The sequence below is a fragment of the Medicago sativa genome, chromosome 3 (assembly GCF_051527215.1).
Source record: "Medicago sativa cultivar Bolivia chromosome 3, Bolivia_mono, whole genome shotgun sequence".
In the NCBI taxonomy this organism is placed as follows: domain Eukaryota; kingdom Viridiplantae; phylum Streptophyta; class Magnoliopsida; order Fabales; family Fabaceae; genus Medicago; species Medicago sativa.
In genome coordinates this window covers 97,857,839-97,872,358 of record NC_140751.1, presented here as the reverse complement: position 1 = coordinate 97,872,358, position 14,520 = coordinate 97,857,839, and the positions used below count along the sequence as shown (strand labels likewise).

Genomic DNA, 14,520 nt, shown 5'->3' with positions numbered 1-14,520 from the left:
TATGGACGACAATTATTCCGATTTAATATTTTCCTCACAATATTTATTACTATATCCTTAAAAAAAATTATTAATGTTGGTGCAAATGCAGAACAAATATTAAGAAAAACATAGATATTAATTTCATTTATTTGAGGTGAAAAATGAAGATGGGAAAATTTTAAAAAATTATGAAATTTGCATAAATTAGTTTTCTTCTCGCGTAAGAAAGTAAGTAAAAGATAAAACTAAGGGTCTGTTTGGTAACACCCAAAAAAGAGCTTATAGCTTATAGCTGATAGCTTATAAGCTCGTTTGACAAAAAAAGCTCTGTTTGGTAACGCTTTTTCACCATGAGCTTATAGCTTATTTCACGAGCATATAAGCTATTTTTCAGAAGCTATTCCAAGTAGAGTTTGAGCTTATAACTTATAGGTTATTGTTTTTTCTTCCACTTTTGCCCTTACTATTTTTTTCTAAAATCCCTTTTTACCCTTTATGATCTATTATAATATAACTAATAGATATAGTTACCTTATAAACATCCATAGCCTTACCTTATAATTACGTTGTTTGATCTATTGCATTCTGTTGTATTCTCGGTGCAACTGCTGTAACGCCCTCCTTTTATTTAATTATTTTATTAAGTTAGAATCTATTTATATGAGGTGTTGGTATTTTATTAAGTGGCATTATTCTATTATTTATTAGAATATGAGAATTATTAGTGTAAGTAGAATTGAAGGTTAGAATAGAAAGAAGAATAAGTTATTGGGCCTAAATAGATTTAGGAAGAGTGATTAGTATTATAAATAAGGAAACTTAGATTAGAAAGAGTTTTTACGTTAAACCACTTTTTGGAGAAAGAGGAGAACTCAGAGAGAGAACCCTAGGAACGAATAACGCTCTTTTGATTCCAGAAAAACAATCTAAGGTAAGGGTGAGACTATCTTTCACTAATATTAGGTCTGTGAATCATTAGATTGCATATGAGTTTGTGAGATTATGAGGAATTAAGGTTGTATATATGGGTAGTGAAGGGTTTGTGTTTTTTTTCCTTGTTTTCATGATCTTTTAATGAACCTATGTTAAATTTGTGCTCTAATTGCTACTTTGATTTTAGGTATATTATTGTCGTTGAGTTGATTATTTTTATGTCGTAAATTCGTGATTTAATTGTGGTTACGTTGTTTATTTTGCTATAAAAGTCACCGTGATTTCAAGCAGTACGACATTGTTTTTTTATTATGCCTGTGAAATTGAATTTGATTCAATCGCTGTTGCTATTCCTTTTGATTTTGAAAGAAACATGTAGCTATTTATACTGTGATTGTCATATGGGTTTTGAAAGTGTTAGTATAATTAATTTTACAAGAACAATCAATTATGTTGTTGCGATGCGTATTCATCAGTCTCATTAATATTTGGTTAATGGCTATTCTTGTGAGTATAATATCATATATGTGGTCAATAATTAACCTTAATGATTTAGCAAATATATTATTTTCAGATTTACACTTTTTTTATAACAAATAGGTATTAAAGAGGGTAACTTCAATGGTTTATCATGTTTACCATACTCTGTAATCCAAAGCAGATTTTCACTCCACACTATCATTGGTCAAGTTGTTTCTAAATTTATTATGGTCACTCTAAAATTTAAAGATATTTAGTTAGTTTATTTTGGCCTTGCAAAGAATAAAACTTTCGGCTGTGGTTATATTTGTACATTGACCATTATATGATTGAATTCTTATTGCTAATTGATTAGTATAATTAAACTACAAACTTTGATTGAATTTCCATGCTAGAAATTTAACACTATGTCGTGTCAATCCCTTCAAATTGTTATTTTGTATCTATTATGCTTCATGTGTATTAGGGTGCGTTTGTTTCAGCTTTAAAAAAAATAGATTTTGAGTTAAAAGAATCTAGAGATTTTTTTTTAGAGATTTTTAAAAAAATCTAAAGCTATTTCTGTTTGTCTACTATCATAAAAATCATTTTTTTGAGATTTGAAACACTTACACTTGAGTTCCTTGCATTAAGAAAAAAATAGATTTTGGAAAAGCTACTTGAAATAGATTTTCATTTTGAGGCTAAAAATGATTTTTTTAGCAAAATGGATTTTTTTTAAAATCTCAAACAAACACAACAAAAACTAAAAAAGTGATTTTTTACTCAAAAAAATAGATTTTTTTCAAAAAAAAATCCAAAACAAATAGACCCTTAGTTTAATATGTTTATTTTCATGATTTTGATCTCATATGATTTAGTGATGTGTATTAATGTGCTAATTGAAGATGTGTGATTTAAAGATGAGTTATATAAAGATGTGATTTTGTTATTTATGCATTATATGTGTTAATTATGATGCTTATGATGATGCGATGTTTAAGTTGTTGTTGATTATCATTTGATGCTGTTGTACTATGATGCTGATATGAGATGAATTATTTATATGCTGCATATACTGCTGAGTCTTATTTAAGATGTAAGTGTCAGTCTAAGTCAAGAAGTTATAAGAGAGGCTCATGAAGTTGTCTAAGTTGTACGAAGTTATGTCGTTGCATTAGAGTTGTGTCGTTGCATAGTCAGAGATGGGGGCTTAATGCCCGACAGGTCCTTTATGACCTTAGAGATGGGGGCTTAATGCCCGACAGGTCTATTTATGACCTTAGAGATGGGGGCTTAATGCCCTGGTGGTACCACATGCATATTGAAGATGTCTAAGATGATTTAAGATGATTTAAGATGTTAAGATGTCAAGTTGCCGAGTTATTAAGTTGTTAAGATGTCAAGTTGTCGAGTCGTTAAGATGTTAAGATGTCAAGTTGATGAGCTATTAACGAAGTATTTTATGAATGATTATGGTGTTTAAGATTAGTAATTGATGATATATGAAGATGTTTATGATTAGTATTATGATAGTTTTATGACTAATATAAGAAGATTAATGATACTAGTTAAAAAAGTTAAGTTGTTAGATATAATTAATGAATTATATATGTTGTTAAATGTAGTTTATGAGTTACCTGCTTAATATTATTGTTTGAGAAATCTCACCCCTTTGCTTGAAAATGTTGCTCTTCGTATGAGTAACTTGCATGTAACCAAGATTAGTTGCGGTCGTGAGTGGACTCCTCACAAGTGTGTCTTAGGTGCTCTGATACGTAACGGGATGGGATTATGTCTTTACTTTCTGTTCCTTACGTATTACTTTATGAATCTTTCAAGAATTGATGTTGAACTAAGTTTTATGAGATTTTATATTGAGGCCCTTGTGCCAAAGATTATTTAAGTTATTGAAATTATTCCGCTGCGAAGTTTAAAATAATATGATATTGGATTTTGAAGGATACATATTTATTTATTCAGTTTATGTTTTTAGAAAAAGAAAGTGACATTCCGTTTAAGTTGAATTACTCTGATTTTTATTATGAAATTTTTACGTTGGGAAAACGGGGGTGTTACAACTGCAATATAGCTTCGGTGCAATATAATTTTTTTTTCATAAATAAAATGACCATTGCCTTCCGTTTAAACAAATATTTTTTTATGAATTAAGTTATAATTTTTTTCATAAAAAGGGCACATTAAAAAAATATTGGTTACGTTTAAATTCTTTTTGTTAGGCTTAAATTGTTTTTATGAAGGGTGTTAGGCTTAAACTATTTTTCATATAACATTTCACGTCTACATTTTTTTTACATCTAAATCATTTAAAACCCTAGTTAAAATAATCACATTTTTAATACTTTTTCTAGGCTTTAATTCACTAAACTCTTAATACTTTATTGACATGCTTATTTTATTTTTTTGAAAGAAAGATTTTTTTTTTGTCCAAATCTTTTACTCTTTATATTTTTTCCTGGGTAGATACTCTTTATATTTTTCTAATAATAATGCATAAAAAATACATTAAATTAATAAATTATAAACACTTAAATATTAATGAATATAAATTTTACTATAAAATAAGAATGTCCTTTTACGTCATTTTATATTTATAAGTTAGTTGAACCGTTAATTTTACCAAACACTTCAACTAGCTTATCAGCTATAAGTCATCAGTCATCAGCTATCAGCTATAAGCTATCAGTCATCAGCTATAAGTTATAAGCTATCAATTAGCTTATCAGCTATCCGCTATTTTTACCAAACAGAGCCTTAACGTCAAAAAAAAAAAAAAGATAAAACTACTTTAAAATGAAAATTTGTTCTTTTTCTACTTATTTTATATCAAAGAATATAAAAATCGTTTGATAAAAATTATTTTCATTTTCTTATACTCTCAAGCAAACACCAAGAAATCTTTTTTTGTGTTCCAAGCATGTAAATGAAAGAAGTTTTTTTTTTTTTTAAAAGGCCAAGATGAAGCTATATTAAAAAATCATGATAAGTTGATTCATCACAAACCAATCAAGTCCGCTACTGAAACATAATAACAAACAACACTAAATAGCAGCAAATAACATAAAATAGGATTAAGCCTAAAAAATTGGTAATTAAAATCGAATGTAACATATTTCGACTTAAACACCAAAACGAATGAAGCTTGACTCTTTCACAAAGTGTCTGTAATTGGGCTTGAACCCTCTTTTCTTACAAAAAAAAAAAACATTGATTTTGACTAGAAAAAGGACTGGACAATTCAGTTTGAATTGATTTTTAATTTAATTTTCTCAACTTATATATTTCACTTTTACTTAAGAGAAATACTCTTATGAATTTTTCACATGAAAAACGGAATAGCATTAGAAAGATCGGTCGGTAGCTGGATTTTGTTGTTTTTTTTAAAAGAGATGAATTTTGCTATAAGTGTCTAAACTACTATTTTCATTGTATCAATGTTTGTTTTTCTATTTTAATTTTAATTTTTTTTCATGTCAGACGTGAAGTCCGCCAACTGCTCGTTATTTAGCTAAATATGATCTTCATAATTTAGATCACATTATGGATCGAAGAGACTTCACCTTCTGTTTTTGCAATCTTGGCCTTTGATTTATTGCCAGATTTTTATTGATGAAATTATCTTCAACGTAAAAAGAAAATTGGAGAATAGTCAATTACAAATAATAGAAATTTCATTAGCATAAATATTATACATTTTTTTTAAAGTAGCATAAATATTATGCATGTTAGTTCTTTGTTTACCATTTGAATTGTGACGTAAGATTTCCATCACGTGGGCTAGTTTAGCTTCTTCAAAAAAAAAGATTCCCATCACCGAATCTCGACATCTTGTACTATTAAGTGTGGATATCGAATTTAGGTTGAGTTGAGTTGAGTTGTTGATGAATTTTAATGGACTAACTTGACTTCTTAAAAAGTAAAATTTGGATACTGGATTCAAAAGAGAGAAAAACATCTAAAGAAAGAGAAAAATGAATTTATTTAAAACTGAAAAACCATATAGATATATGATGTTATGTCCAACTATATGTAACAAAAAAACATTTCTATTACAGGGGAGTGGGGAATTGTCATTTCTTCAATTTCATTTTTCTCCTTTTTTAATCATTTTAAATTTAACAAGTTGTTTTTGAAATTTAGATAAACAATATTCTGTAAATTATTTTAACCAAATAATTTTTACTTAAACGAAAAATAATTAAAAAACTTTTTAAGCAAGTTTGATTTGAATCCAACATCTATAGTGGATTATGCTTGATGAAATAAAATAAGTTGTTTTTGTCCCCGTAAATTTAGCTCAGTTGTTAAAACAACATACAAAGTCTGTCCTCGTGAGCTTAGCTCAATTGGCAAGGACGATGCAATATATGCAAGGTTCAGGGTTTAAAATTCGGTCACTACAAAAAAAAAACTGTACAAAGTCTGGTTCGAACTTCGGACACCACGAAAAAATAAAAATAAATTGGGATTATATAAAAAAATTTAGCTAAACATATCAGATACCGCAAATGTTCACAGTCTACGTGTCAGTCTGTCAATGGCTTACACCCTTCCTACGCTTCGTCTCTTCAACCCCTCCCGTTCGTACCTCGCCTTCTCAAGAACGAAGTTCAGTGTCACTTTACACGCGGCCTCTTTTTCAAACCGGACGAGTCAGCTCACCTTTAACTCAATGAGTCAACCCGCCTCCACCGATTCCACCACTCTCTCCACATCAACTGATTCGCCGGAAAACGTCGATGTTGTGGTCCAATACGTGGTGCTCCGGCGTGATCTGATCGATACTTGGCCATTAGGCAGTGTGGTTACTCAAGGTTGTCACGCTTCTGTTTCCGCGGTTTGGTCCAACAAAGACGATCCTGTCACCGTTGATTATTGTAGCCCCGACAAAATTGATTCTATGCACAAAGTAAGGTTTTTCGTTTTCCTCTCTTCTTTATTTTTTATTTTTTCTTTCTTATTTTCTGTTCAATGTAGGCTTTCTAGGTTATGCAATCTGTTTAATTTTAGGGTTTTCTAGCTCAATTTCGATAGTGAACCAGTGCATAGACATGATCGATTTGTTATCTAGTGTTGTGGATGATTGCTTGTAAGCAGTGAAGTAAAAACTTGGAACATTGAATTTTATAATACTTCTACATAAACCACACGGTAGTAAATGTCTCCAGTTTAATTCTAGCACTTTTCTGTTTTATATTTTTTATGCACAGTTTTTGCCAATGCAAAATAAAATGGATTCAAACATGTGATTTTTAGTCGGGTTTGCGTTGGGATTGCTATTAGTTTACTGAGTGTTTAATTGGTCCGGGATGTTGGGCAATAAGGCAAGCCTCACTAGGTTCGATCATCACATTGAGTAAGAACAACCACACAAGTCGGTTGGACACCACGTCTTCACCCAAACCTTAAGACATTGGGTTTATGGGTCCGACTCACTTGTGTGGTTGCTCTTGGTCCAATGCCTAGACTCCCCTCATGACCCAACAATGGTATTAGAGCCCGATTAGACTTGGTGGGGGATTAGGAGAGATACCTTGTTTGCTCACAGATGCGGAGAGCCTCAAGGGAGAGATGTTTTGATATGTCGAATGACAGTTTAAAGTTCCACATTGGATGGAAGGTTGAGGTTGAGCTACATATTAGAGAGAGGATCCATAAATCCAATGCCTTAAGGTTTTGGGTTAAGATGTGGTGTCCAACTCACTTGTTTGGTTGCTCTTAGACCAATGTGACGATCCAATCCAGTTAGGCTCCCAATCACGGCCAACACATGACTCTAGGTGCTTTCCATGTATATGATAAATGAATGTTTGTTCATTTTTGTACATGCGGCAATATAGAAGTGCTTGTTGCCCTATATTTATCAGAACAACCCCCACTCTCTCCCTTAGTCCCTCCTCCCTCCCCCCTCTGTCAATTAGAATTTAGAAGGGGTGCATTTCAAGGTTACGAATATGTGAGTTCAAGCTATTTATCATTCCCTGCTTTTTTTGCTTCTGTTTGGGAGAAACAAAACATTTGGCTTTTTAATATTGTCTTTCTTATCTTCTTCAAAAAAAAAAATATTGTCTTTCTTATTGGAGATTATTCAGCTGTGATATCACTTGAGAACAATATTTTAGTGCTGAAAAGCTTCCAACTAGGTCTTTTGTACTTTCTTGGGTATGGAAAGGACTCCCTGATTAGGTACTAGTTTGACATTTGGAATCATAGAAGTATCAATCGGCTCGCAATCAAGCATACCAGTTTCCCCTAAGACATCCATAGCATACTCTATGCGGAAAATAATGATTCATGTCCTTGATTGAGCTATCTCAATACCAAGCAAATAACATAGTCAACCTAGATCTTTAACCTGAAAGTTTTGGATCAGATGTTGTTTAAGTTCCAGTATCCCATCATATTCATCACCTGTAACTATATTCATAAACATAGGCCTCATGTCATACTGTTGAACAATACTTCTAAATCTCCCAAACCATGCTCGAGGGGTAGTTTGACCGTACAGGGCAGGGCCTCGAGAGACATACCCACAACCACAATGATATCCTCATTTTTTTTTTGTCTTATTTGTCATTGTTAGTTTGATAGCATTAGAAGGAACCTAAATGAGCTAACTACAAATTGTGTGTGTCTATGTTTATTATATATACTGTTGGTTAAAAAACTGCACCGTACTAGTTGTTTGTCACCAAAACTCTCTTAAGTTTAGGGTTTATTCAACCTGAAAACCAGCTAATGTGTACATCAGTGCTGGAGAACCAAGTGTTTACACACACACACACACACACACACACTTAATTCAATAATTTGTCCAGATAAACTAAGGTCTATCAGTTAGTTAACAAGGGTCGTGCGTTGTTTTTTATTATTGATTTTTTTCTTCATGATAAATATGCTAATTGTATGTTAATTTAAAATTTATTTAATTGCCTTGTGATTTTTTATTTAAACTTCATTTGTTCAACTATGGCTCAATCGTAGTTGGACTAGTGAATTGCAAACTGGCACCTTCACCAAGTCAATGACCAGTTTGATTTTTAGAACATTGATGTAAGTATGTAGCTTCTCATTTTCTTCTTCTTCATGCTAAATGGAAATATGCTCACATCATGGTTAACTTCAGTAGTCTGTACTTCGCCAAATAGTTGCTCTTGAGACTTTTAATTCAGCATCTGCATTGAAATTATATGTGATACGCTCATAACCATCAACACGTCACACACTTTTTGGAACTTACTTTGGGGCTCTGCCTAAAACATCAACCTTTGAGTTTGCTTTTCTTATGTTGGATAGTGCAATATCCTTTTTGCCTTCAGTTTCGAGAATTTAGATATTTTGAACATGACATGCACAAATAGATGTGATGGTATATTAAAGTTGAAGGTGCAAATTATAATGAAGTTAATATTGCGGCACTTGGTAAACCTTCTAGGATTTCATGTTTTCTGCTTCAATATTTGTGACTTATCTGCTATTGTTATGGATTGTGCCATTTGACATCAGGGTTGTTGTTTAAATTTATTCAGTTATCCATAAGTTTATTCGGTAGTGTCTGTGCACAGTTGCATATGCAGTTTCAATTCAAGGTGCCAGTTTGCAATTCACTAGTCCAACTACGATTGAGCCATAGTTGAACAAATGAAGTTTAAATAAAAAATCATAAGGCAATTAAATAAATTTTCAATTAACATACAATTAGCAATTTGGTCTACGAATTAACTGGTTGCTGAACTTAAACTTTAGGTCACACTTGAAGTGAAGGGAGAACCCCAGATCAAAAACTTGTCTGAGAAGCTGACATCTGGTGGGATCAGTCATAAAGTGTGGGTTGAGCAACCTGAAAACATACCTACTTGCCTTGCTACAAAACCTTACCCTAAGTCAATTGTATCTTCGTATTTTAAGAAGTTGAAACTCTGCAAGTGATCTCATATTTGATATAATTTTTTTTTTTCCTTCCTAAACTATGGCTGTTTCAGATTTCTTATTATTTGCCTTTTCTCCTGATTTTTTTACTGACTGGCCCTCTGCCTTTTGTGGGTCCTCTTTCAATTGGTATTTCTGTTACACTGTATGAAGTATAACAGGAAGTTGCGGATTATTCAATTCTTTTTTGAGGCTCATTATGTTTTTGTTTTGTTGAAGAAATCTTAACATCCATCGTACGTTGAGGTTCCAGTCTTACTGTATTTGGACAACTCAATTGTTGTTTTATACGTTTGCATCTAGTTATTTGATTTCTTAGAAGAAAAAGCAGCGCAGTTTGCATCCTAGTTTTAGAATCCACTGTATTTCCCAAATTAATAAAGTATATAACTATGTGAGCTAATGGGTATTTCCTTGTGTATGTTTGGCTACTGCAATCTGCATTGTATAAAATCATAACATGTGATTGTTATGAGGCAGATAAGCTGGTTATCCTAAGAAATATCAGTTAACAATAAAAAAATAAATTCTTCAATCAAAGAAGGTGCTACTTTAGTATATCTGAAATTCGTATAATATGTTTAGTGCACAATACAATCGTGATACGTAAATCTAAGTAAGTCTAATCTCAGTAGCTGAACTCATATCTATTTACAACACTTAATACATGGTAAACAGTAAAAGATAACAGGAAACAAGTGCCTCTAAAGTCTAAATACTAATAGCTTTTTCGTTGGCCATAGATGTTGTCCTTGTCTAGAGCTATTTGACAACTAGTTTTCTGGAACACATGGTGCAATAGTGCCTGCGTTTGGTCTTGTGGTACAAGGGTACGAAACAGAAATTCCACCGGCCGTCTACGTCCACAGCCTGAATCATACCCCCACAATAAGGACACGACCCAGGTGCTTGCTGCCTTGACACAACTCTTTCATCCTCTCCACACACAAACACTAAACACATCTTCCTCTTTTACCCTTCTTTTGTCTTTGTGTCTATCTACTATCTAGGGTGTTGATAATAATAAGGTAATAAAAATAAAAACTTATGTCGTGTATACTCTTTATCGGAGGCAAGAAACAACTATGCTATATATTTCTGCTGATAGAGAAACGAAAAGAAAATACGGTAGTTATTGGTTATTGAGGAGCTTTTTTGAGGCAACTTAGAGAAGGGGTAGGGGGAAGAAATATAAGTTGCTTATAGTTCATTCTAGAAGAGAAAAGAATAATCGACAAACAAAAGCTACCGTGGATTCCTATGAAAAAAGCTACCGCGTATTCTGAAAATTCCACGCTACTATTCTTAGCATCATCCTCAATTCCTCATACACGTTTCTTTGTCCTAAAAAATACTAAAAAAATACTTCTCGATAGAGATAGAAAGATATGACTGCATTTAATCTATATCCCATACGAAACCCACGGGACGATGCTTTTGAGGAGTCTCATGTGAACAATTATTTGGTTGACAATTTATATATAACCATAATTTATAAAGAAAAATAGTATTTGTACGAAAATTAAAACAACAAAAAGATAAAATAAAAAATAATGTGAGTATGAGACAGAAGATTGTCACAAAATAGATATTCAAATATAATTTCTCAATTTCTTTAGCATAAAAGTTGAGTAATAATGGTCGTATTATCCCCGTATTGTTGAACTAGAGTTTTACAAATGAATCAACTTCTTATCAACCGAATCAATTTTCCTTAGACATCACTATACATTGAACGAAATAAATTTTTTTTTGGGCTAAATGATTCTTTACTAAGCAATTTTTTTTAGGGGATTATTTACTAAGCAATTGTCAATGACGCATGTATTTATGGATTTTAAATTTGACAATTTCTTTTTTCTTTCTGAACGACGATGTATATTTTGAAGAGGAGCAATGCTATATCTCTAGGAAAATAACATCAAGAATTCTTTAAGAATAAAGAGCAGCTAATCACAATGCACTAGTATTTGCCACAATTCAAGGAGGTGTGGTTGAAAAATAGGAAGTGGACAAATAAATCATGCAATTAAAACTTGTCAACTGTGTCTTGAAAAATTCTTGATGCTATTTTTCTAGAGAAATAGCATAGATATGATTACGTTTATTTTGAACAAACAAATGTAATTGTTAGTTTTGTAAAAAAAAATATATAATTTTGCTAGGTGAGACATGTATAATTAATTTGATATAATACAAAATTTAGATTAGATTAGAAGAAATAACTTAATTTTTTCTTTTTGAAATATACACACAATTATTTAAAAGTGTTTTTTTAACTAAAAAATGATATTCACTCAAATGAATAAAATATCGCGCTAAAAATACATGTCTTTCTACTTAAATCATCAATATAAGTCACGAAATGCCTCTTTTTGTTGTTTGACTCAGGTGGCTTCACAGATCCACATATGTCTTTATGTATCAACTGAAACTTTTCACCTGCTCTCCATCCTGGTCCTTTTGGGAATAGTTCTCTACTTCTCTACGCTGCCTTCTCCTCATCAAGTAACCACAAATTCTTGTGTTTTCATTCAAACGCGGAGGCGCTTTTACCATATTATTTTGGATCAAAATGTTCAATCCCTTTCGACTTGAATGTCAATAGCTGCGTTGCTACATATGTGCATTGTCTTTATTTGATGCCTTGAAACAAGATGCTAGTGTCACATTTGGGATTATAGCAAACATCCTTGTTAGGACACTTTGTTACTGCAAAATTGAATTTTTCTGTCCATATACACCTTCATTCATCATGTTGAAAAACAATTGTTAACTCCTTTTCTTTTAACTCACTATTACTAAGAAGATTGTTTTTCAGCTTTGGAATATTTTGTAAACTTATGTAATTACTTGCACAATTCCTCCAATTTCAAGTTTATAATACTCCCTTCTCATATAGCCATCATTCTTGAGTTATCTCCTAATTTCACTGATGCTCTAAATTCTTCATTCAAGTCAAATAACCACTCTTTATACCCACACATGTGATTACTACAACGTGAGTCTAAGAACCATATCTTCATTGATGAGGTAGTTTCTTGTTGAGTAACTGCCATGAAGTGAAGCTTTTCTTCATCATCAAATTTGAAATAATTTCCTTTTCATCCCAGCTACGACATCCATTATGAGAATGCCTTAATTTATGTCAGTTGAAATATTCAATCTACTCCTCTCCTTCCACCATTTCATCCTCCAAAGCTCACTTTCAAGGTTTGTAATTCTCCTCCTCCTCCTTGATAGAATCAATCATATTTAATGTATAATCATTCACCTTGATGTAATATTCATTAGTATTGCATATTTGACTACATTAATTATGATTGATTCTATCACTCCTCCTCCTCCTTCTTATTTGCGTCCCTTCATCCTTTGATCACGCACCATCAATCTGCTTTAGAGCTCATCTACTGATAAAGTAGTGGCAATACTTGACTCTTCTATGGAACAAACAACATAGTCGAAATTTGTTGTTAAAAGATTTGAGAATCTTCTCAACAATTGTCATCAACTTTTTTTCCATGCATCTTCATCCAGTTGACAATGCAGAGAGTTCTTTGTGCAGGGCTTGCAATTGTGCTCTCTTAACCTTGGAAGAACCTTGATACTTTTGCTTTATGGAATCCCAAATGTGTTTCGACAAATCTTTGTTGAGAATCGCTTCCAAGATTGTTCGATCCGTTGCTTAAAACGTGTAATTCTTTGCCTTGTGATCTTTCCGCTTGCTTTATTTATCTTTCTTGATTTCCTCCAGCATTGAAATGCAAACGCTGCTCTCGACCAGATTCCAATAGTCCTTGAAACTGTAAGGTGAAATTCATTTGTTATTCATTCAAGTGAAAAATACAACAACTAGATACTTATTTATAGTGAAGCATCTAAGTGTTATGAGCTAGCTTGCTTATCAAGTAACCTTACAAAACTAACTTAAAATACACTAAGTAGCTTAAGCAATAAACTCTAATGCCTAACAGAAACAAAGAAAGTTCTCCATCAACATTGATCAATGATCATAATGTCCATATAATTTTGGTATTGACGATTGTTGGAAATTGCTACTTAGTTCTTCCATTTTCACTTTCTTTTCTCTACTCACACTCAAGAACTGCAGTTCTATATCAGGCCCCAATCGGAGCTCTAAAACCAAAAATTGGGAATCAAAATTTGTGATGTAACAATTATATTTGTTTTCATTTTTTTAAAGAATTATATACAATCATATCCCAACAAACAATTTGAAAAGGCTACACTATCTTTTTTTGAAAGGTAAAGAAATTTTATTAATGTAAACACACCTAGCACAAGTAGTGCTAGAGTGGAAAAATATACATAGGATAATTGGAACATATGTAATGTCTAAAACCACCACTACAAACATACAACACAGTAAGCCTAAAAAACTCCACACCAATAGATAATCTAAGACACTCCAACACTGAAATAGAAATGATATTTGAACAACCATTTTGTGACAATTTTTATGACAACTTTCTCTTTCATACTTACATCATGTTTTTACTTTTCTCTCTCTATTACTTTAGTTTTTGTGTCAGCATTCATATTTCTTTTTATATTTAGATTGTCTCACAAATCGTCAACAAAAATGGTTGTTCAAATAACACTCATCAAACTCAAATTCCTGCTATTGGTCATCACGGTTCTAAACTGACTTGACAGTCTATATAGAACTCCACTCGACTCCAATGATAGCTACGCGCATCATATCCGCTACACCCTTGTGTCAAAACGCCTCATCATTATCGGTTAAAGATGGAATACAATTGCACACTTCAAGGTAAAAGTAAAACACTACTAGTCAAGCTCAACATCAACAGTAACACAACTTAAATTTTTTGCCATAACGGAGAATCTTTGCATAAACGGAGTTTAAAAACATGCAAAAAAAATCTGATTCCACAGCATCCAATTAGTCCAGTCAAAGATGATATCAACAACCTCAACGGAACTATAATTCACAGATCACCTAAATGCCAAACACATCTCCATTGATTTTGCTAGCTCCACATTCTTGGAAATCCAGCAGTTGCAAAATACCGACCGATCCAAGATTGCTCCAAAAAGGCTACACTATTAAAACTCATATAAAGCGGTAGACTTCAACGTAGTATAATAACACAACATATTTCTAGCAATATTTCCGACAATATTTTAAATTTCATCCAACATTAAAATTTT

General features: G+C 32.1%; 2 protein-coding genes across 2 annotated transcripts; one reads left to right on the top strand and one right to left on the bottom strand.

Annotated features, from left to right (window-relative positions):
* Positions 1-5,903: 5,903 nt before the first annotated feature.
* Positions 5,904-10,486, top strand: LOC146942617 (Peptidyl-tRNA hydrolase II (PTH2) family protein). The gene is made up of 2 exons (XM_085756657.1): positions 5,904-6,304; positions 9,142-10,486. The coding sequence occupies exons 1-2, from the start codon at positions 5,933-5,935 to the stop codon at positions 9,322-9,324; spliced, it is 555 nt and encodes a 184-aa protein (XP_085612783.1). The 5' UTR covers positions 5,904-5,932; the 3' UTR covers positions 9,325-10,486.
* On the bottom strand, positions 9,852-10,486 carry LOC146942616 (methionyl-tRNA synthetase). Its single transcript, XM_085756656.1, has one exon. The coding sequence runs from the start codon at positions 10,285-10,287 to the stop codon at positions 10,087-10,089; it is 201 nt and encodes a 66-aa protein (XP_085612782.1). The 5' UTR covers positions 10,288-10,486; the 3' UTR covers positions 9,852-10,086.
* Positions 10,487-14,520: the final 4,034 nt, after the last annotated feature.

Bases quoted from the DNA above. Each gene is read 5' to 3' on its own strand.
- LOC146942617 (XM_085756657.1), top strand. From the start codon at position 5,933: ATGGCTTACACCCTTCCTACGCTTCGTCTCTTCAACCCCTCCCGTTCG. The intron at 6,305-9,141 runs GTAAGGTTTTTC...CTTAAACTTTAG, and splicing joins AAATTGATTCTATGCACAAA to GTCACACTTGAAGTGAAGGG.
- LOC146942616 (XM_085756656.1), bottom strand. From the start codon at position 10,287: ATGTGTTTAGTGTTTGTGTGTGGAGAGGATGAAAGAGTTGTGTCAAGG.